This window comes from Xenopus laevis, chromosome 1L (assembly GCF_017654675.1).
Source record: "Xenopus laevis strain J_2021 chromosome 1L, Xenopus_laevis_v10.1, whole genome shotgun sequence".
Classification (NCBI taxonomy): Eukaryota; Metazoa; Chordata; class Amphibia; order Anura; family Pipidae; genus Xenopus; species Xenopus laevis.
In genome coordinates, this window is record NC_054371.1 from 125,056,634 (window position 1) to 125,078,727 (window position 22,094).

At 36.8% G+C, this 22,094-nt stretch overlaps 1 protein-coding gene across 1 annotated transcript in view; it reads right to left on the reverse strand.

Moving 5' to 3' along the window:
* Positions 1-2,701: 2,701 nt before the first annotated feature.
* LOC121393820 (atrial natriuretic peptide receptor 2-like) overlaps positions 2,702-22,094 on the reverse strand; it is a 35,336-nt gene continuing 15,943 nt past the window's right edge. Inside the window, exons 7-12 of the mRNA XM_041563421.1 lie at positions 20,540-20,627; positions 16,127-16,266; positions 13,726-13,878; positions 11,858-11,956; positions 3,963-4,054; positions 2,702-3,370 (exon numbers count right to left, since the gene is read on the reverse strand). Coding sequence (XP_041419355.1) covers positions 3,215-3,370; positions 3,963-4,054; positions 11,858-11,956; positions 13,726-13,878; positions 16,127-16,266; positions 20,540-20,627 — 728 coding nt within the window. The 3' untranslated portion in view covers positions 2,702-3,214. The remainder of the gene's footprint in view (positions 3,371-3,962; positions 4,055-11,857; positions 11,957-13,725; positions 13,879-16,126; positions 16,267-20,539; positions 20,628-22,094) is intronic.

A 22,094-nucleotide genomic window follows, 5' to 3' on the forward strand; every position in this document is an offset into this window, starting at 1 on the left:
GTGGATTACAGCAACCTAACATTACTCACATACAGTTCCGCTGTATCACTCCTCTGTGTAATTAGCCTGAGCACTTATCACACGGTGTATTTAAGTGGTTTATTATTTTATGAATTAAGTGGATATTTAAGTGAAATTTGATGAATTTCATTGCCATTACACTTCCCCATAGCTGTTGATTACTCCACTGTTCCACAAACGACAAGGCACCAGTCTCACTGTGCCCTACATATTTGTAGTTCATGAGATTCTAAGTGCAAGCTTTTGAAGTACTTTTAGAAATCTTTAAGAGATCTTTAAAAATAACTAAATAAAGGAAAGCTTGGCAGTTTTTAGTAAACAAAGTTTGAATTTATCAAAATGTGCAGTTACCAACAATATACTGTATGGGTTTTCTGGAGAAAACAACAAAAAACAAATGCGAACTACCCCTTTAATTGTGTTGTCTCTACATGTATATATGGCATCAAAATGATCAGGTCAGTGGGAGATAAGAAATCTGTAAAATGCAAGCTTTGAGGTGAATTTCAGAAATGTCATAAAAACTTTAAAAAAAAAAAAGGTTACATTTGTCAAAATTGCTAAGTCACAAAAATATGTTTTCTTTGAGGGCAACATACTGTTTGGGGCTTTTACTATACATAAAAATGAAGCAGTCTATTGTTCTTGCAGTGGATGAAGTGCAAGCCATGACAAAACTGAATTCTCTATTTTCATTTTGGGGTCTCTACATGCCATATGCTTTTGGTATACTAGCATTATTTTCATAAGACCCATGGCATTAAAATCTAAGATGCTTTATATGTAGAATTAAGGACATGTGGAAGAGAAGTTGCAAAGAGTACAGCTCTGGGATGATTTTGAGAAATTTATTAAAAAATTTAATTTAGGAAAGCTTTGCAGCTTGGTAGTTTAGAGTCGAAAGACATGTTTAACCATTTTTATTTTATGGAAATGAGGACAAATATACATAGTTTTCTGTGCTAAACTTACTTTTAGGGGCATTTTGGCCATGCATTTTTTTGGATTTTGAAAATAGGTTATTGAACTGCTGTGGGTTTCTAATCTATACTAGAAACTGAACCTGACCACCAACTGTCAGGGTCGGACTGGGGGGCCCAGGGCCCTGCTACCTTGCGCTGCGCATGTTCCCATTTCCCAGAGGTGCTAACTTACTTCTACCCGCACTCACGCACAAACTTCTCTGGGGCAGGCTGGGAGAACATCGCTTCATGCCACGACCAGGAGGATACATCAGACGGCAGATGCAGAACATGCTGGATGGCGCCGTACACATATCCGGCCGGGTGACCTGTGTGAGTGAAGAGGGAGAGTGGATGGGCAGGCAACCGGGCGGGTGAGCCGAGAAGCAGTGGGCCAACTGTTACTCACGGACCGGCTGGCTCTGCAGCAGCATGCGCGCTGCACCACCAATGTAGTTAGAGGGCCTTGGGCCCACCATTGCCAAGGCCCACCGTGCTCTTACCCGGGGCCCGGCAGGCCAGTCCAACCCTGCAAAATGTGCAACCTTCCACCAAACGGCGCATGTGCAGCACAGCTCCTCTGATCGATTTGGCAGCAGCCAAGGGGGTTTCTTTATTTTATAGGCACTCAAGGGCTGCACCACGAAAATTGCTGTCTTAGGCATGGAGCCGCTAGTGCATATACATAAATACAACTCTGATCTATAGAGGTCAGGTATTGCCATAAAACAAATTTGGTATTGATGCTTGAAGTGGGGGACATGGAGCTTTCCAATATGTCATTTTTTTTCTGCTCTGTTTCTTTGTAGTGTAAGAAAATAGGTAATTTGTACATATGTATTTGCTCCATATGTAATTAAAAGCACAATCCCATTATCCCTTAGAACAAAATTAGATGTTTGCTTTTAATTCGAATAAGTAGAATTACACAAAAAGTGAAGCAGATTTAGAAACCTTAATTGTTAGATTGTTCTTTATAGTTTTTCTATATAAACTCAATGCTCCCCTAAAACTCACCAGGCAGTTTACACAAATAAAGTTGTACGTTTGGCTGGCAGTGAAAGGGTTAAATGCGACTCTATCTGCTTTTTGTCAGTGTAATGCAATGAACATATATTTTCTATGAATGTGTAACATTTGATGTAGTAGATCTAAAAGGAGACCCTGCATCCCTAGTATTATCCATTGATTTAAGGCATAAATATGAATGACCTTTAAAGGAGAACTAAACTCTAAAAATGACAATGGTTAAAAATGCCATATTTCACATACTGAACTTATTGCACCAGCCTAAAAAGCTTCAGCTTCTCAATAACAGCTATGATCCAGGACTTCAAACTTGTCACAGGGGGTCACCATCTTGGAAAGTATCTGCGACACTCACATGCTCAGTGGGCTCTGAGCAGCTGTTGAGAAGCTAAACTTAGGGGTCGTTGCAAAGTATCAAGCAGAAAATGAGGTTTGTCTGTAATATAAACTGATGCTGCAGGGCTAATTATTAAATTCCAATGGGACTTGTGTTGGTTTCTGAGCTGACATATAGTAATTATCTGTATTAATTACTAATCAGCCTTATATTGTGGCATTTCTATTCTGTATATACATATATTGTGAGTGGGTCCCTAAGCTCAGTAAGTGACAGCAGCACAGATCATGTGCAGTGAATCAGCAGAGATGAAAATGGGGAGCTACTGGGGCATCTTTAGAGACACAGATCTTGGACTGGTACAGAAGCCAAAAACATAAGGTACAACATTTCTAGCCTATATCTTTAGTTAGGCTTTAGCAACTGCAAATTGGTGACACCCACATTTTTTAAATGTTTAGTCATTAATGGGAAAGACCATGTAAATTCTCTCAAGTTTGTATAAAAATAACTCATCATTGGTTTAGTACTAAATCACATCAAAGGATTTTCAAAATAAAGTTATACATACTTTAACATAAACAGTATTCTGTCTTCCAAAATGCCAAATAATAATCATATGTTAAAGTTCCATTGTCATTCAGTGCTTTTTTGTTTTTTAAAACATAGCTTCCTAAAAAAACAGAAAGAGTTTTTGTTTTCTCCAATGTCACAAACTCTAATGTCACATATTCCAATTAATTTTACTCAAAGCCATAGTCAGATACCATGAAGTGCCATGGGCATCACCCTGTTACATAACATAGTGTAACATGCAAGAAAGAGTGCATGAATTTTTATTTGGCACAGTCTGTTACAATTGAAATTAAGTTAATAATGCGTCACTGGATAACACACCAGGTATCAAGCTGAATGACCCTCTCTCGTTTTCTTGTAGGGCTGTTGAAATATTTGGAATAACATTCTTTCTTGGGGTATTCTTCTTGCCTTCTAGCCAGTAGGTTGTCATATCCCCTTTCCCCTGTGTAATAATTTATAGTTTGTAGATAAAAATGCATTTCACAACCATTTTCTTAATTACTGTAGTCAAGTCACTGACATTTGTCTGGAATATTTTCATTGAAATTTCTTTTGTGCATAGACTTCTAGTAGGGCTATATATTTGTGGGCTTGAGATAGCTGTATGTGTAACATTAACAAGACTTTTAATAATATTGTTAAAATATATATTTGCACAGCAGTGTATAAAATCCATTAAAATCCCACTAGGTCTGAATAACTTTTCTATAATCTGGGGAAGTCTGTATACACAAAAACTGAAAACACCAAAAGAAGGACATTAAATAAGGAAATCCTTAATTAAATAAAATAAGCAAAATCCATTATTGCTGTTCAAAGGCACTTTAGTGGATCAAATGAGGGGATAATGAATCTAAGTAAGTGGGTCATTCTCGTTCTGCAGAAAACCAACATTCATCATACCTTGTGGAATGATTAATGGAAATGCAGAATTTGATATGGTGCACAAAACGTTACTGTCGATAACAAAGTGAAACATTGTGCTTGGCTATTTTTACCGAAAAGTGCATATAGCAAATTATGTTTTGAAATACCTTGACTTGTAATGTCCCACGGCACACAAGTATATAACCTCCAACCTGTTTTAGTAGGTCGTGAGTGCTAGAACTGCACTGTATCTTGAGGGCTGAAAAAGAGAGCAAAAAATACAATTGATGTTGCTCTTCCGGACACTCCTAAGCCTTCTGTAACATGGTAGGGTTAATTTACGGAGGTAGGGTTAAAACACTAGCACCTTGTCACCTCCGAGTTGCAGAAAGCTGTGCAAACAGTTGTATCTTGCTGTCCTTGTGGCTGCAAATTGAAGGGGTGACACATGGGAGGGACATGGGCCAGATATAATCATCTCCTCACATGCCTCTACCTTGTGCATTCATTCACTGCACCAAAAGCAGCCATATCCAAATGTATAATAAAATTGAGTAAAGATTTGTTTAGCTTACGTAAAAGATGGCTGAATAAAATAGAGCGGTCCACAAGCAAAGTGCAATCAAAAACATAACGTCTGCTTCAAAGACGACATTTTTCTATGTTTAACATGGAAGGGGCTGAGGCCTCTTCTGTTCTCAGCAGAGCACAAGTTACATACAAGAGCCTTCACTGTAGTACTGGAGCAAGGCTTCAACATTCATCTTTGCACATGCATTTTACTACTTCCCAATAACTTGAGCTTTAGGGTTCTTAAAAATTACTTTACCTGCTTTAATGTTAGAGCTTCCAAAAATACTCTCATTAACAGGTTACATGGACCTTTGTCTAAAATGGTACATAGTTGTGAATTCTCAAACGTTACTGGGGTGTCCCTTAGGGATCGGATCTCTCATCTCTCTCTTTCATAACTAGATATTGCCAATGGTACTGTCACTTTTGCTGTACTCAGTGGAACTTCTTGCTACTCGATATAGTTAAATAGTTACAAAGCATAGATGAAAAAAGTCCAACATCCATTAAGCTCAACCCCTCCAAACGAACCCCAGTGCACATGTATACAGACCTATATATACACTCCCATATAAACTATATATACCTATACTAACGTAGATCTTAAGATGACAGTAAACAATAGCCTTTGATATTATGCCAATCTTAAAGGCATTAATCCTGTCACTCCCAATAGTCACTGTGTAAATCTTGAAAGGAGTGTTGTCCCTCTCTTTCAGATTCATCATGTTGGAAGTTAAGTAGCAATTAGAATTCAGGGGATCTGATCTGGATGTTTTTACAACAAGCGATGGGATGCAGGGTTATTCACTTTACACAGTTTAATTCAGGGATTTCAAACTGCTGACTTCAAGCTGTGACTTCAGCTCCATCCTTTAGCAGCATACCACAGCCATGGCTGTTAGTGGATGCCAAGAGGTGAAATTAGGCATGTTTTTGAGGAGGAACACCCATGGAATTTCATTTATTTTGAGAAGTAAATAGGCACAGAATAGCACTATCGTTATATCGTATTTAGCACTATTTCATCTGCGCTGCACTAAAGGTTTCCTGGTTTTCCTGGCAAACCTAATGGTCACAGACTGGTTTTCCATTTCTTTTACATTTGGACAGAGTTTAAAATAGGAAACAATAACAGGAAATGTTTGCACAGTACATACTTTTGTGCATTAGTCACCTGAAACCTTCCAACTAAGGAGAAATCAATGAGATCATTAGCGACAAGCCTAAGAAGTTTGTTCCTTGGTATGACTGCTGCACATTCATGAGTTCTTGCTTTACATCAACTTTGTCAGCATCTTCTTCTCTCGTTCCCTTTCACTCATAAGGCGTTGTTTACTCATGACATGAAAACGAATGGTCAAATTTCTTTTGCAGCAAATATTTTCTGAACCTTTCCACTCAAAGAGGTGGTTCACCTTTGAGATAACTTTTATTATGTTATAGAACGGCCAATTCTAAGCAACTTTTCAATTGGTTTTCATTATTTATTTTTTATAGCCTTTTTCTTCTGACTCTTTGCAGCTTTCAAATGGGAGTCCCTGACGCCCTTCTAAAAAACAAAAGCTTTGTAAGGCTACAAATGTATTGTTATTGTTACTTTTTATTACTGATCCTTCTATTCAGACCCTCTCCTATTTATATTCCAGTCTCTTATTCAAATCAATGCATGGTTGCTAGGGTAAATTAGGCCCTAGTTACCAGAGACCATTTGGGAAAAGGACATTAAAAGCCTTCTTTAGTTAACTAGACAGATTGCACAAGCAAATTAGTTAGTGAGGCCCTATTGTCACCGGTTAGGAGTGCTGCATGTATTAGGTGCCCATTTATTTTAGATAAACCATTATTCAGTTTAACCAATACTGTGTGTGTGTTATTTCTGTATTCCTAGTGGTGCCACCCGTAGGTGCATTCCTGGATCCCACTAGGTTTAGGCACTGCGCTAGTAAGTACCAGGTACCCAGTCTCTCCCAATACCGCTGCTGAGTGGCTCAGGTTTGTCCTGTGTAAGCACCACACGTGGAGTGTTACACTGACAAGGGTGTCAAAAGTGTTACATTAACATAATGTGTATTGTGTACCATTGGTCCAGAGACAGATGACCACTTCCTGTCACACTTCAGTATTCAGTGCTGGGCAGAGGGTGGATCTTCATCTTTTGCCTTCCACTCCAGGAGAGAGTGAATGCTGCTGGGAGCTTGGAGCTTAGGTCCCACAATGTAAAGGCCCCAAGGGTGATTAGGCCCTGGTGAAGTTGGGGAAACAGAGACCCTGTGAATCAGGTGTAGTTGGGACAGGGTAGTTCTCTGTTAGAGCACTTTCTAGGAAAATAAGGCAGATAGAACTAGTGAGCAAGAGCAGCCTGTGCTCCAACTAGGAGGAATAGTAAGGGGGCTTGATAGGAATTTAGGGTTAGTGATTTCCCTGATCCAACATGTGTGGATCCAGGTCATGGTACAGAGATCCCAAGGGTGCATTTATCCGTGTGGTATGCTATCTCCCTAGGGATGTCGCAAGGTGCTGGCTCTGAAATGCTATGATGTTACCTGACATGTATGTGATAAACCTTAAAGGACTGTGAGTATGAAAACTCTGATTTGCACTTTAAAAGAATAATGCCTGTTGCTATGTGTTTTGTTGAAGAACCTTCTGGTGTCCAGATTCTTTTATTTAGTCACATAGCACAAGTGAGGTGTAGTTGCCCAACATCATTCCTTCAGCCTTTTCATGTAGCAAAGGTCCATCCTGTGGAGAGAGGGTTAAATATAACCAGTGTTCTGCCTGTTTTCCTAGCCAGACAAGATCTAGCCTAGCCTAGGTGGGGTTACATCAGTATGAGGGTTTTGTGCGTGTGCATAATGTATATACAGTACTAGGACACCCACAGTATATTGAACTGAATCATATTCTGGAGGAAGTTTTTGATAACATAGACCCAGCGCTAGACACAGAACATTTAATCTTTTTCTCTGCCTAGAGTTTAGCCTTGCTCTTTCTGCAGTCAATATCTACCTGCAAATGTGCACCATACACCTGAGGTCTAGTGAGGTATGATGAATTGCAAAGCAAAATGAAGCAAGTGCCCAAGACTAGGTCATTAGGACTATTAAGCAGCCCTAGTTCAAGCCAACTTACCTTCCAGGTTTCCGTTTATGTGCCCTCCTTTTGTTCAGAACAAAGTGCAAGATCTGTGCATTGCTCTAGAGTATTGGGTACCAGTATGCATGCACATAATATACAGTCCCTTGTGGGGCAGCATACAGCGAAAGTTTGCCAGGGCATCAGAGAAGCAGGAGGTGCACTGACTACAATAGAGGGCTGCAACTTGAACAGACAGCATTTCCAGGCACTGAAAAAAGCCACACATATAAGCACTTAAAGACTATGGGATAGATTTATCAAAGAGTGAAGTTAGAGATCTCCACAGTCTGCCGAGTGAAATACTGCCTCTCTCCATTCATTTCTATGGGATTTTGAAAGGCGTATTTATCAAATGATGAACTTTCACTATCACCCTTTGATAAATAACCCTTTAAAATCCCATAGAAATGAATGGAGACAGGCAGTATTTCACTCTGTGGACTGTGGAGATCTCTTTGATAAATATACCCCTAATACACAATCTCTTCTAGAAGGTTTGTCTAGGAGTTTATTCACAGTGTTAAGTTTATTCGGTTGTCTTTATGTAAATATAAGGAGTAGGTTAGCATAAAGAAAAGTTTTTAAAAAACCCTTCACCAGGAGTATAAAGACTACTACTGAAACAGGGGCATGCTAAAGCCATGTTTAGGCTGCTTGATATAGGTGACAAGTAAAGTCATACCTCCCAACATTTTGGAAGTAAAAAGAGGGACAAAAATTTTTTTTCTGCACGTCGTGCAGCAATTTTTTGGCCACACCCCTTTCTGTGACCACACCCCCTAATTACCATGTTTGTTTTACAAAATTTGGCAGGTCATGAAAGTTTGAAAATATTTCTCCTTATCTAAACTGTGTTTTTGTGTTTCAAAATTGTTACAAAGTATCATATTTGCACCTGTTAACTGTTCTGGGCTCTCTGCTAAAAGAGAAACTTTGTTTCTTTTTCTGGCTGCTCAGTGCAGAGAAAAGAGGGGACTTTCCAGTACAAATGAGGGACTGTGGGTTGAGTAGTCAAAAGAGGGACAGTTGGGAGGTATGGTAAAGTAAATATAATTTAAGCCAAGTTATCAATGGCCACTGTCTTGGATATGCAAGTTACTGGCTGCTGATTTTAGAGTATAACTAGACAAACAGTCCTGCAACCAAACTGAAACATAAAGTCAGGAATTCTTATTAATAAGATTATTCATCCTTCATTGGCTTTCTGGTGTCCAGAAAGTTAAAGATGTTGTGGATTTAAAATTAAAGATGTTGTAGAGCCCTGTAATATCTGGTTATACTACTGTCTTCTGATGCACAGAAAGTTAAGGATGTCATGGAGCCCAGTAATATCTAGTTTTACTAATGTCTCCAGATAGCCAGAAAGTTTCAGAGAGTTTACCAATGGGCCTAACCATTATTAAGTTATTGATCAATTATTCCCTTGGCCTCAGTCTACACCCTAACTACTCCTCTTATCCGCCCAGTCATGTCCTTAATCTGCTCCAGCACAACCAGCCCACTCCCTCTCCCCAGAGCCCTTTTGTAAATCTGCCACAGACTGCACTGCTTGACGATGGCACATAAAGGCAGAATAGAGTAGACAAGACTAAACCATTAACATTCAGGAGTAGGGGGTGACTGATTAGCAGGTAACACAAAACAACTGATTTACACATCACAGTCTCACATCAGTAGTGATGGGCGAATTTGCGCCGTTTCGATTTGCCGAAAAATTCACGAATTTCCCGCAAATTTCCCGAAACCGCGCCAATAATTTGCGAAACTGCGCCGGCGTCTCGTTTTTTTACGCCGACTCCCGTTTTTTTCTCCCGTGACAATTTTTTTTGGACGCTGGCGAACTTTCGTCAGCAAATTTTTGCGCCCGTTTCGCGAATTTATTAGATGGTGGCAAATCGCGCAAATTCGCCACGAATTCGCGACTGGCGAATAAATTCGCCCATCAATACACATCAGTACTTTGCGCACACAACACAACATTTGTTTTTGGTACAGGAAATTCCAGGAGCTTTACAATATCACTGTTTGTCATAAGGAAGGTCAACTGACAGAAAATACTATACTAATCACCAAGAAGCATTTTATTTATGCTCCATAATAGTCTCAGTTCCTGAAGGTCAGCTAAATGTGTACTTCTGGAATAGAATTTAATACATGATTGGATTTCATATTTCATAGGGTGAAATTATATATTGCTATAAATATAATTAAAACGAGAAAAAAGGACATATACTCTTTGTATAACAGTTATGTGTTCTCACACTCTACAGGTATAGGATCTATTATCTGGAAACCCATTATCCAGAAAGCTCAGAATTATGGAAAGGCCATCTCCCATCATAATCAAATAATGATTTCCTTTCTCTCTCTCTATAATAATAAAACAGTACTTTGTACTTGATACCAACTAAGATATAATTAGTCCTTATTGGAGGCAAAACAATCCTAATGGCTTGATTTCATGTTTAAATGATTTTCTAGTAGACATAAGGTATGGAGATCCATATTACAGAAAGATCCCTTATACAGAAAACCTCAGGTCCAAAGCATTCTAGATAACAGGTCCCATACCAGTATTCTTTATCAGTCCTCATGCACAACTACAAACCAAAATATAAAAAGGTTCTGTACCATGTTATATTTTGTACTTATTTTCTCTTCATAGTGTTCCCTATTTTAAAGCCTGACTGCTTCAGACATTTTTACACCTCCAAGGGTTTATAATCTCATATAGGGAATAACAAGTATAAAATGGAATTACACAGGCATAGCAGCATACAGGAACAAAGATGATTAGAGTCTCTGCAGGTACTTGCTTGCATTGTACAAGTCTGTAGGGAATTGTCAGTGTTAGTTAATTTTAAGAAATGGTGCTTTGTTTGGTTAATTTATTAATTCCATGAGATTTTTAACATGTGGATTTCTGTCTCCACAGCAGGCACTAAGTTTGATTGCAACTTGGAACAGGTAAATTATGATTTATCTAAACATTCCTGTTAATAGTGTACATTTAAAACCTGTTAGTATTGAACAAATGTGAAATTGATAGTGTCCCGGGAATATCTTATACAGGTATGGAATATGTTATCCGGGAACCTGTTATCCAGAAAGCTCTGAATTACAGAAAGGTTGTCTCCCACAGACTCCATTTTATCCAAATTTTAAAAAATTATTTCCTTTCTCTCTGTAATAATAAAACAGTAGCTTGTACTGGATTCAAACTAAGATATAATTAATAATTATTAAGCAAAACCAACCCGGGTTTATTTTAATGTTTACATGATTTTCTAGTAGACTTAAGGTATGAAGATCCAAATTACAGAAAGATCCATTATCCGGAATATAGTAATAGACCTTCACAAGAATGATAAATGAATGGACCATTTTGCCTTCTAAGTAATCTCCTACTGCCATCCATGTAAAACAGCAGGAATTCACCTGAATTTGTGACAAGATTAATTTATTCTCTAGTTTAAAGGGGTGGTTCACTTTCAATTCAGTCAGTCCCTATCCTATTCATATTCCAGTCTCTCATTAACACCACTGCTTGGTTGCTAAGGTAAACAAAACCCTAGCGACCAGATAACTGAACTGATAGCTGATAGCAAACTGGAGAGCTGCTGAAAAAAAAGCGAAATAACTGAAAAACCACAAAAAATAAAAATAAAAACCAATTGTCTCAGCATATCAATGTCTATATCATAGTGAGGGGCAGATTTATCAAGGGTCGAATTGAAAACTTGAATTTTTAAATTTGAATTTTGAGGTTATTTTAGACTAGGAAAAAGTCCAAAATTTGTACTGTCCCTTTAAGAATTCAAATTCAACTATTTGCCATCTAAAACCTACCGAATTGGTGTTTAAGCCTATGGGGGACCAATGTGGAGTCGTTTGGTTTACTTTCCTATTAAGATAACTTTCTCCCATTTTCTAATTTGTCAAAACTGCATCCTGGAATGAAGATGTGAATAATTACAGGCTGCTATGCACCTTTCATGACAATTCAGTTAACTGATGTCTCTGAAAGAACTACAGCAACCAGTGTCGGACTGGCCCATCGGGATACCAGGAAAACTCCGGTGGGCGAAGGTGTCAGTGGGCCCTCCTGCTTCTAAATATTTGGCTTATTTCATGGCCATTCCCTTTTTCTATGAGAATAAAGAGGCTAAATAGATGGAATAAAATGTTATAGTATGGAAAGAAAAGAGAATAGGAGAATAGAGGTTGACTAAGGAAAGGAAGAAAATAATACTAGAGTGGGCCCCTGGTCTAAAGGTGTTTGGGTGGACCCCTGGTGTCCCAGTCCGACACTGACAGCAACTGCAAAAATGCATAGACTGTGTATTACCTTCACTTGTTGATTCCATCCGTGATGCTGTGTTCACTGTATCTCCAAATAAACAGTACCTGGGCATTTTTGTACCAACAACTCCTGCTACAACTGGGCCTTAATAACAAAAAATAACAAAATGGTGCGTAATAAACATCTTAATAAACATAATTTTACATATTTATTCAGCAAAATAATGAAAACAACCATCTCCTATTAATGACTCTTTATTCTTGCAATTCCTAGTGATAGACAACAATTAAGCACTATTAGCAGATATATCTACCCCTTGTGACATGTCGGTACATGTATGGGATCCATTATCCAGAAACCCAGAAAGGTCTGAATTATGGAAAACTTGCCTCCCATAAAATTAATCCTTAGTGAATCAAAACAAGTCTATTAGGTTTATTTCATATTTACATGATTTTCTGGTAGAATAAGGGGCAGATTTATCAAGGGTCGAAGTGAAAATTTTAATTTTTGAATTCGAATTTTGAATTTGAATTTCCGATTTTTATTTTTATGGCCAAAACTGTCAAATTCGACTAGGGAATTGTTAAAATTCGATTCGATTCGCCAGAATCGCCGCTGCTGCAGACTTGCTGTTGTAGGCTATTGAGGCATGGCCTGGGATCAATTTGGAGTTGTTTGCAGCCTTCCTGAAAATCAAAAACATTTTTGGAGAAAAAACTCGAATCGAGTTTGATTCGAATTCGGTTCCGAGTTTGCCATTCGATCCCATTTACCAGAGTTTGAAAAATGAGATTTTTTTGAAAAATTCTGATTGGTCATTTTTTATTTGAATTTCGAGTTCATGGGAGTTTATGGGAGTTTTTACAAACTTCCATGAACTCTAAATCCGATCCTTGATAAATCTGCCCCTATGGGGCAGATTTATCAAGGTTTGAAGTGAAAAATTTAATTTTCGAATTAGAATTTCTAATTCGAATTTTTGAGTTTTTAATTTGCCACCTTAAACCTGCTGAATTGCTGTTTTAGCCTATAGAAAATGTCCTGGGTCAATTTGGAGTTGTTTGCAGCCTTCCTGATATTTGAGTTTTTTTCAAATTCAAATTCAAATATAATTCAATCCGAATTCGATTCGAGTTTGTGGGTCGATCCTATTCACCTGACTTCAATTTCGATTGGTCGAATTTCAAGTTCATGTGAGTTTTAAATAACTCCCATGATTTCGAAATTCGACCCTTGATAACTCTGCCTCTTTGTGTGGGGGAATATGTGAAGACTGAATAAATTCACTTATGATTATTTCTGAGTGCCTCCAGTGTTTCTAACTATTTTAATGGTCGAAGTATTTTAATTCGATGGTTGAATTTCGAAGTATTTTTTACTTCGAAATTCGACCCTTGATAATTCTGCCCCTAAATGAAGTTATACATACTGTACATACAGGATAGAAACTGGTTATTTGGCTTTCAGAAAAAGGTTAATAATATTAAAAATCAGTAAAATTCTGTTAGTTGGGTTTATAAATCTCTCTCTGAATAAAGTACCCCCTCTTGTAAAATATAAGGATATTATAAGTTACCGAGGAGTTTCATGACCAAATAAAAGTACGAGGCGAGTGTTTTTATACAGGTCATGGAACTCAGAGTAACTTCTAATATCCTCATATTTTGCAACTGGGGGTACTTTATTTATTACAATACACAAGTTTCAGTGAGTCATGTGACAGAAATGACATCAGAACTCACCGTTTATAACTGATGACATCAGAACTCACCGTTTATAAGGATATAATTTACAAGATATTCATGGCTTTTGTGTATTATATATATATATATATATATGTACATATATATATATATATATATATATATATATATATATTTTTTTTTTTCTACTAGTAAAATGTATCTCACCTGAATGAATTCCTCCTCGTATCTTTAGTTGTGTGTTTGGTTTATGTGGAATTCGGAATGTCTTACACACAGTAACAAGATCTAAAGCCATGCTGGCAATTTCGCTGACGTGCCGGATGCCATTTTCTTTAGGAACCCCAGAAACAACCATATCTTATGGCAAAATATGGAAAACAAGAAGACATAACCAAAAAAAAAAACCATAAACTAAATTAAATATATGTGCATAGTTACAATCAAAGGGGTTATTCATCCTTAAATACATTTTTGTATGCTGTAGAGAGTGATATTCAAAGACAATTTGCAATTGGTATTCATTTTTTTTTATTTGTGGTTTTTAAGTTATTTGTCTTTTTACTCAACATCTCTCCAGTTTGTAGTCTCAACAATCTGGTGGCTAGGGTCCACATTACCCTAGCAACTATGCAGTGATTTGAATAAGAGACTGGAATATGAATAGTAGAGGCTCTGAATAGAAAGATGAGTAATAAAAAGTAGCAATAACTATAAATGTATTGCTTTACAGAGCATTTCATTTTAGATGGGGTCAATTTGAAAGTTGAAAAGAGTCAGAATAAGAAGGCAAATAATTCAAAAACTATTAACAAATAAATAATGAAGATCAATTTAAATATTTCTTAGGATTTTATAACATACCAAAAGTTAATATATAGGTGAACCAGCCCTACACGAGTTCATATTTTTTTAAAATTGAAGAGACTCAGCTATTAATTGATCTTTCCACAGCATAGTTATGTTCAACCACTAACTGCCTCATAATACTTTTAGTAAGAAGTTATCAACTTTTGGCAACCTAGACATTTGCTGAGCATTGTTCATTTGGGTCAAGCCTCAAAGGCACCTTTTTTTTGCATACATAAATAACCATAACTTAAGCATCTCAACTGCATTTACGTTTGGTACTTTCACCTGTAACAGCTCTATGTCCTTTCTAAAGCCAGTTTCTAGTGGGATTTCTTTTCCTAACCATTCTTGCTATTTAGCACTACTAATGTAACCCTTAATTTGTTCTGATCTTTGTTTTAGAATCAGAAACTGATACATTTACTAAAATTATTCATTAAAATGCACACTTATTAAAAGGAAGACAACTCTGCAAATATATTAACTCTATTATGCCCAAAATAGAAACTGAAATTAATTTAATGGAGATTTTATGTGCCCTCACATTTATCAATAACCATTTGTGTGTTTTTTTTGTACTGTTTAATTTATTGTACATTTATTCAGCACCTAGTTTTGAATTATTAGTTGCTAAGCTAGTTCACGCTAGCAAACAGATCTGATTGATAAAACTGAAAATTAATACAAGACTGATTCAATATTAAGGGGGCAGATTTATTAAGGGTCGAATTGAAAATGCGAAATCCAATTTCTTTTATGGTCAAAACTGTCAAATTTGACTAGGGAGTTATCAAAACTTTGTTCAAGTTTTTTAAAAGATTCGAATTCGATTTTCAAGATTTTTCATACTCTGGCACTTTAAGAATTCAAATTCGACTATTCACCACCTAAAACCTGCCGAATTACTGTTTGATTCCTGGACCTTTCCCGTTGACTTAATTTGGTGATGTTTGCAGCCTTCCTGACATTCGAGTTTTTTTCAGAGAAAAAACTCGAATCTAATTTGATCAAATTCGAATCAAGATCTATTTGAATTTTCGGGTCGTTTAAATTTGTCCAAGTTGGAAAAATTCTATTTTAGTAATAAATTTAGACTACTCGAATTTCGAATTTATGGGAGTTTTAAAAAACTCACATGAATTCGAAATTCGACCCTTGATGAATGTGTCTCTACGTATAAGTAATAGAAAGCAACTATAAACAATAGAACTTTAGCCTCACAGGTCTTATGGTTGCCTATTATGGTTACATGGGTCAATGTATCCAGTTAAAGAGTATTTTAAACTTGAAGCTGGAAAGAGGCAAAACCGAAATGCAAATATGTAAAAAAAACTATACAAAATAAAATCCAATGAAAAAGTTGCTATTAACAGGAAATTGTAGAACATATTGAAAGGTAATGATAAATTACGGGTTTAAACTCACTAAATTAGATCTGAGGCTATCCATAAATGAATATGGATTATTTCTTGGTATGTTATATTAGCAGATTACATTTGTCATTTTAATGCTAAATCATATTCAAGAGAAGAGAGAAGAAGAGTGAGTTTATTGTCATTTCATCCATATACGTTTGTACAGTACACAGTGAAACGACACAACGTTCCTCTAGGACCATGGTGCTACACACAACATAGATGTACCGGACAACAGACAAAAAGTGCAAGTGCAAAAATATGCAACGCCTGCAAGACAAGACAGCATAGTGCAGGGACAGGACAAGACAGTCTACTATCTACACATTTTCTATACTTACAGGCATCACCAATTGTCTCCACTTTATATACATCGTGGTTGTCAATAATTTCATCAAAGGTGGTGTACAGCTTGTTCAGGAAATCTACCACTTGGTAAGGAGTGCTGCTACTGGATAACTGGGTAAACCCGACAATATCACTAGGGAAACATATCAGAGGTTTTGTGGTATGTTTTAGGATTATTCAGAAAATATTCTGCAGTGAATGCTAGCTACAAATATATTTTCAATATAATTTCAATCTTTTAAAGGTGCGTATTAGTTTTGCTTTTGATTATAGCAGTTCATTGTATTGCTGATGATTGCTCTTGGCCAGCTTCAGATTGAGCTGCTGGGAGTTTTACTTTATTTCTGCTTCTACTTTGGAGCTGAACAACAGTACTCAGTGAAGGCAGGTTCTCTTTTATTTTATCTCTATAGCGTTACTTTAGGCGTGAGATGGCTACAATATTAAGGAATGCTCTGGTAGTCAATAACCCCTTGCACACTTTATCCTTGCCAAACTTGCTTTAGTTAAATTTACATGGTTGAAGAAAATGGCTAAAATGGAGTTCCTGATAAAAAGGAGAGTTCCCCTGAAAGCTTGTGCTTCTACACTATGCAGAAATAAGTACAACTTCATTGTAAGTTATACATTCTGTTTAATATGTCATTGTATTAAACTTCTTATTCTGCATACTATTTGTTATCATATAGATTTTTATGGTTTATTGTGAAAACCAAATAAAATATTTCACATTTCAGAAATAAGTACAGCATTATTTCCTCTAATATCCTTACATTTACAATAGTAGGCTTATTTTATTTCTACAAATAAAATAATCTGCCTATCCAACATTAAGCACATGCCCTTTTCTGAACAACATCATGGCTAAGAGTGATTAAGGAACTATTAAATAAGAAACAAGACAGCTTTTGCATCATGCAGACAGGTGAAAAATAAATGTATTTTGATACACAGGTATCCCCCAAATTCCTGATTTGTTAGCTCAAAAGGTTACAGTGGGCTCACATATACTGTAGCTGAGTAACTTCCAAGCTGTTGGGCTGGCATTTCTTGTAGGGGGAGCTGGACCAGTTTCTGGGGTGCTCAGCCTGAAAACAATTAGATTTACAAAATTGTTTTCTTTGGGTGCATGCTCCTTTTCAAAAAGAATGCATCAGCCCAGGGATTTTTCTATAGATGGTGATGTTACTAATTCCCAGGGATTCCTTCTGTAGGCTTGAGCTTGCACATGCGGAATACAAAAAATAATTGGACATTTTACAATATCTTGCAGTCCAAGACCAAGCCTACGCAAGAGATCCCTGGGAATAGTAAAATGACAATGTGTCATTTGCTAAAAAAGGAGACCGGCCTAGTGAAAAAACTTTAGAAAGTAATGTAATAAATGGCCAAGTATGCTTGTAAAAAATAAACATATAATTTGTTGTTATGTGTTACTAGATATGGGCAAATTTAAGTCTTTTTATTTTATTACCCAGTTATAGTGATTTAATTCACCAAGGTACCCCCCAGTGAATTAGTCTTTCATTTAACACAAATGTCTAATAGAGTTGACTTTTGTTTTAGAACTTAGTTGCTCTTCTATATAATTTTTAAGCTTTGGCTAAATGGTTGATAAACCAATGGTTTCATATATTTGTTATGATGACCTATAGGAATCCCTGACCAAAAGTTCAAACCTCAAGGAGAACTTGAACCAATAGAGTTAAATAACTATTACTTTAGGGGTATTGGCAGGCAATAGGACATTATAATATATGCATGGCTAGGTTATAGCTAATGGGATAATGCAATTAAAAGACAACCCATTTATGTACAAGAGAAACTTGGATAATATTTTGGGAAACTTTTGTACTACTGACTGTGCAACATAAATGCACCTCCGCACTGCAGTCCTACTGATGGTATGAAGAATATATACATACAGTATAAATATCATCTTGCAAATAGGTCCAGCATACTTATAATAGATTTTAAAAAATTGTGCCCAATGTTTTCAGTCTTCATTAGGACCTTTCTCCTAATCAATTAAGAGAGTATTAGTCCTTTTTGCAAAAGTGCACATAATTGTGGCCAAGCATCTTGAGGAAGAGCATGGATAGACTGCAGACACTCTTATACCTTCTGGTATGCTGGCCTTCATCATTAAATTTTGGCCAACTTGACATGTTTGACAAACAAGTAAGGTAAACTAAGGTAATGTAGCTAGTTGATGTGGGCAGCAAATTAATCTGACGATTTTGTGTCGAAACATAAATCTCAATTTTGAGTTGTTTACAATAGCAGGTTAGTTAATCCAGTTCAGTTGGCCTGGCCCTCTCAAACACATGAGTTCAGCTGTCATTCTTTCATTATGCAAAACCTCTTCAATATTAGGTCTTTAGGTTTCTACTTTGATATCCGTACGGATCTGTAGGATTTTTTCTTCCCTAATCTCAAAAAGCTCCCACAGAGGCTTAAATTAATAAAATCACACATTATATTAAGAATAGAAATTGCACATTGTAATAAGACTTTTGCAGTCCTGACCTTGAGCTCACCCTCACAAAAGGAAAAGTGTCATATTATGATCAAATAATCATCATAGATAATGACATTTACGAATCTATTGTTCACATTTTCATGATACAGTGAATGATTACATTTTTATATTAAATACATTTAAGCATGAAAACCAATGTAATTACTTCTAGCCATAATTAGCAAGATCTCTTGAAATCCATTCTTTGTAAATAGATACCCATAATGTTGTTTATCAAGGCTTTACACCCATCTAAACCTTTCCTGTCAAACATAGGTGCAGGTTTAATGCACCTAATTCTATGCACCAGTCTTTGTAACTACCATTTGCCTTGTAAAAGGATTTATTTAAAGAGTTATCAATGTGTAGTTGGTTGGGTAAGATGCACCTTGTACGACAGCTTTGTCAGATGATCTACTTAGTGGATGGCTCTAGCATGAACTTTAGAAAATAATCGTAGCAGGGGATGCAGGTATATATGGCCCTGGCCTAGCCACACGCCAGTATAAATCTCAGAAAAGAAAGTATTGCCAATACCTGTATTTGATTTCAACGGGGTGCTCCCACTTTTATTCAAGGTGCTTCCAGACACTTAACAATGGATCAAACGTTTCGGGACCGCATGGCCCTTCCTCAGTGATCACTGAGGAAGGGCCATGCGGTCCCGAAACGTTTGATCCATTGTTAAGTGTCTGGAAGCACCTTGAATAAAAGTGGGAGCACCCCGTTGAAATCAAATACAGGTATTGGCAATACTTTCTTTTCTAGCATGAACTTTGGCAACATCCAGAAGCATAATTAGAGAATTTACAGGCATTTCTGCATCCTTCTACTTATTGCTGTTATTGCTTGGACCATTATAAAACATGTCAGATGCATTTTAGTTTGTTTTACAAACAAAATTAATTCCCCTTTAGAGATTATGCTTCAGATAATTTAGCAATGACTATGATCCCTTGAATAACATATACAACCAGTCAGGGAGGAAGCTGGGCAGGACAAGGGGTTGGCTTAGTGATTAATTTCACACCTCAGCATCCCATCCTGGTTGGCTCTTGTGTTTGAATCGGGTGGTTAAATCTTATGGATGAACCATGTAATTAAGTTACTTGGGTTGTGATTTCATGCTGTGTCAGCAACTAGGAATACATGGTTGCAATCCTCATTTCTCTCCGTTGACTACAAAGCAGCGGGATACTTTTTTCCTTAGTATAAAATAAGGTACCTGATTAAATTGATTCATTAAATACTATAGAAAGTAAGGCTATTATAATCACTATGAGATAGAACAGCTTGATTGTAAATCGAGAAATCATTTATTTACTCTTCCCCATTTGCTATATTTGTACATTTTATGTAGGCAATTACTAATCAGAATCCTCTTACTTGTCTCAAAATACAATCCATGAGCTATAATTACATTATTGTGACTTGCAATCATTTTATTTATTTTAGTGGTTTAATAAAGGCTATGTTTTAGCCACTTATACCAGGACAACATTTGCTTCTGTAAGAAGTGGGATGATGAAATGTACTGGTTTCTATCTACTGGTTTATTTCCCCCTTCTACATATACAGTAAGTAGAAGGCGCCTGTTCATGGAACAGATATTCTAGATAGTCTGCTCAAAGCACAGAGCTGTATGTGGCTCCTCTGTGTGTACTCAATGCCTGGCACTAATTCCCAAGTACATTATTGTAGATTTCAGGCACATGATTACATTAAAACCTCCAAAGATCTTTTTCAGACTATGTTAACCAAAAAGATTGACTGTTCATAGCTTATCTCAAACCTTTCTCAGCATACACTGCTGAGCTACACATAACTGCACTTCAGATGATACATTTACCAGCATTTATTCATGTGGCCCACACAAAATTCATACCTGAAAAATACGGTTGCACTGGCATAAGTCTGGGCTTGTGAAGGCTTACCCTGTCTCAAGTCATCTGCAACTTGTTTTGGTAGCATGCCTTAGGACATAAAAAAACAAGCCAGTTTTACATGTATATGTGTTTTTCAACTGCACAGTGTTCCAGACATAACTTTATATTGTTTGAACAATAGCTCTGCCTCTCGGGTTTCTCAGTGTGTGTGTGTGGTTAAGTGAACACAAAAGTTGTGTAAATTCATTTAAAGCATTTAAAATACTGCAGGGATATGTAGAATCTAAAAAGTAATGCACGGTACCAAAAAATCACGGGGAGGCAAAAGAAAATACAGAATGGGAAACAGGGGTAGATATCAGGAAACCAGTAGTGCCAGTGCCCTTTGTGTGCAGTTTCTGACTAATGACCCAGTACATGCACCAAATCAGGCACCTGGTCACCCTGTTTTTTTTTTGTTTGCTACCATTGCATTCGAGATTTGCCAGGTTCATCACTTTGGAGGGGAGGTATAACCACAGGCCAGTTGTACAGTATAAACTAACCAAAACTGTATTTGCCAGCTTAAGAATGAAATAACATTAGTAACAAAGGAAGAAAGCATTATAGAAGCATATGTTTCCTAAATCGAGCATATATATACCCCCAGAAGGGATATGTATAAGAAGTGATCAGCGCCTGTGGCAACAGAAATAAAAAACAGACATAGCGCAATATGTTCACAAATGTGGAATATCACTCCGTGCGTGCACTGGATGTTAAGTGGATGTGTTTTCCCCTTCTTTTTTAAATGACTATTAACGAGGGTATAAAGTGGCACTACAGGTGGACAGAAGAAAAGAAAAGTGCTTTTCCTGTGAAATAAAATATATTCCAAAGATGCAGATATATTGGAATATATGGAATATGGAATATATTTTATTTCACAGGAAAAGCACTTTTCTTTTCTTCTGTCCACCTGTAGTGCCACTTTATACCCTCGTTAATAGTCATTTAAAAAAGAAGGGGAAAACACATCCACTTAACATCCAGTGCACGCACGGGGTGATATTCCACATTTGTGAACATATTGCGCTATGTCTGTTTTTTATTTCTGTTGCCACAGGCGCTGATCACTTCTTATACATATCCCTTCTGGGGGTATATATATGCTCGATTTTGGATTCATATACAGTTGAGAGACTGTGGAAGGGTCGGCAAGAAATATTCTAAGAGACTGACATTTTTTATTGGGCTGCATTTTGTAAGCTATATATTGTTTTTACTATAGAAGCATATGTTGACAGATTTTAAAAAAAGCAAGGAAGCAAGGAAAACACCAATTTTCAAGCAGAAAAAAACTGATTCACTTCCATCTGCTCCATTGTACAAGTGCACTGACAGGCACCATGTCACGTTTCCATATCAATATCCACACCATGTCTGACACAAGTGAATGTCGTGCCTGTCACTGCACATACACAATGGAACAGATGGGAGCGAATCAGCTTTTTCCTGCCTGCATATACAGTAAATGTCTGTATATTAACAGGCTGGTGTGGGATTAGTCTTAAA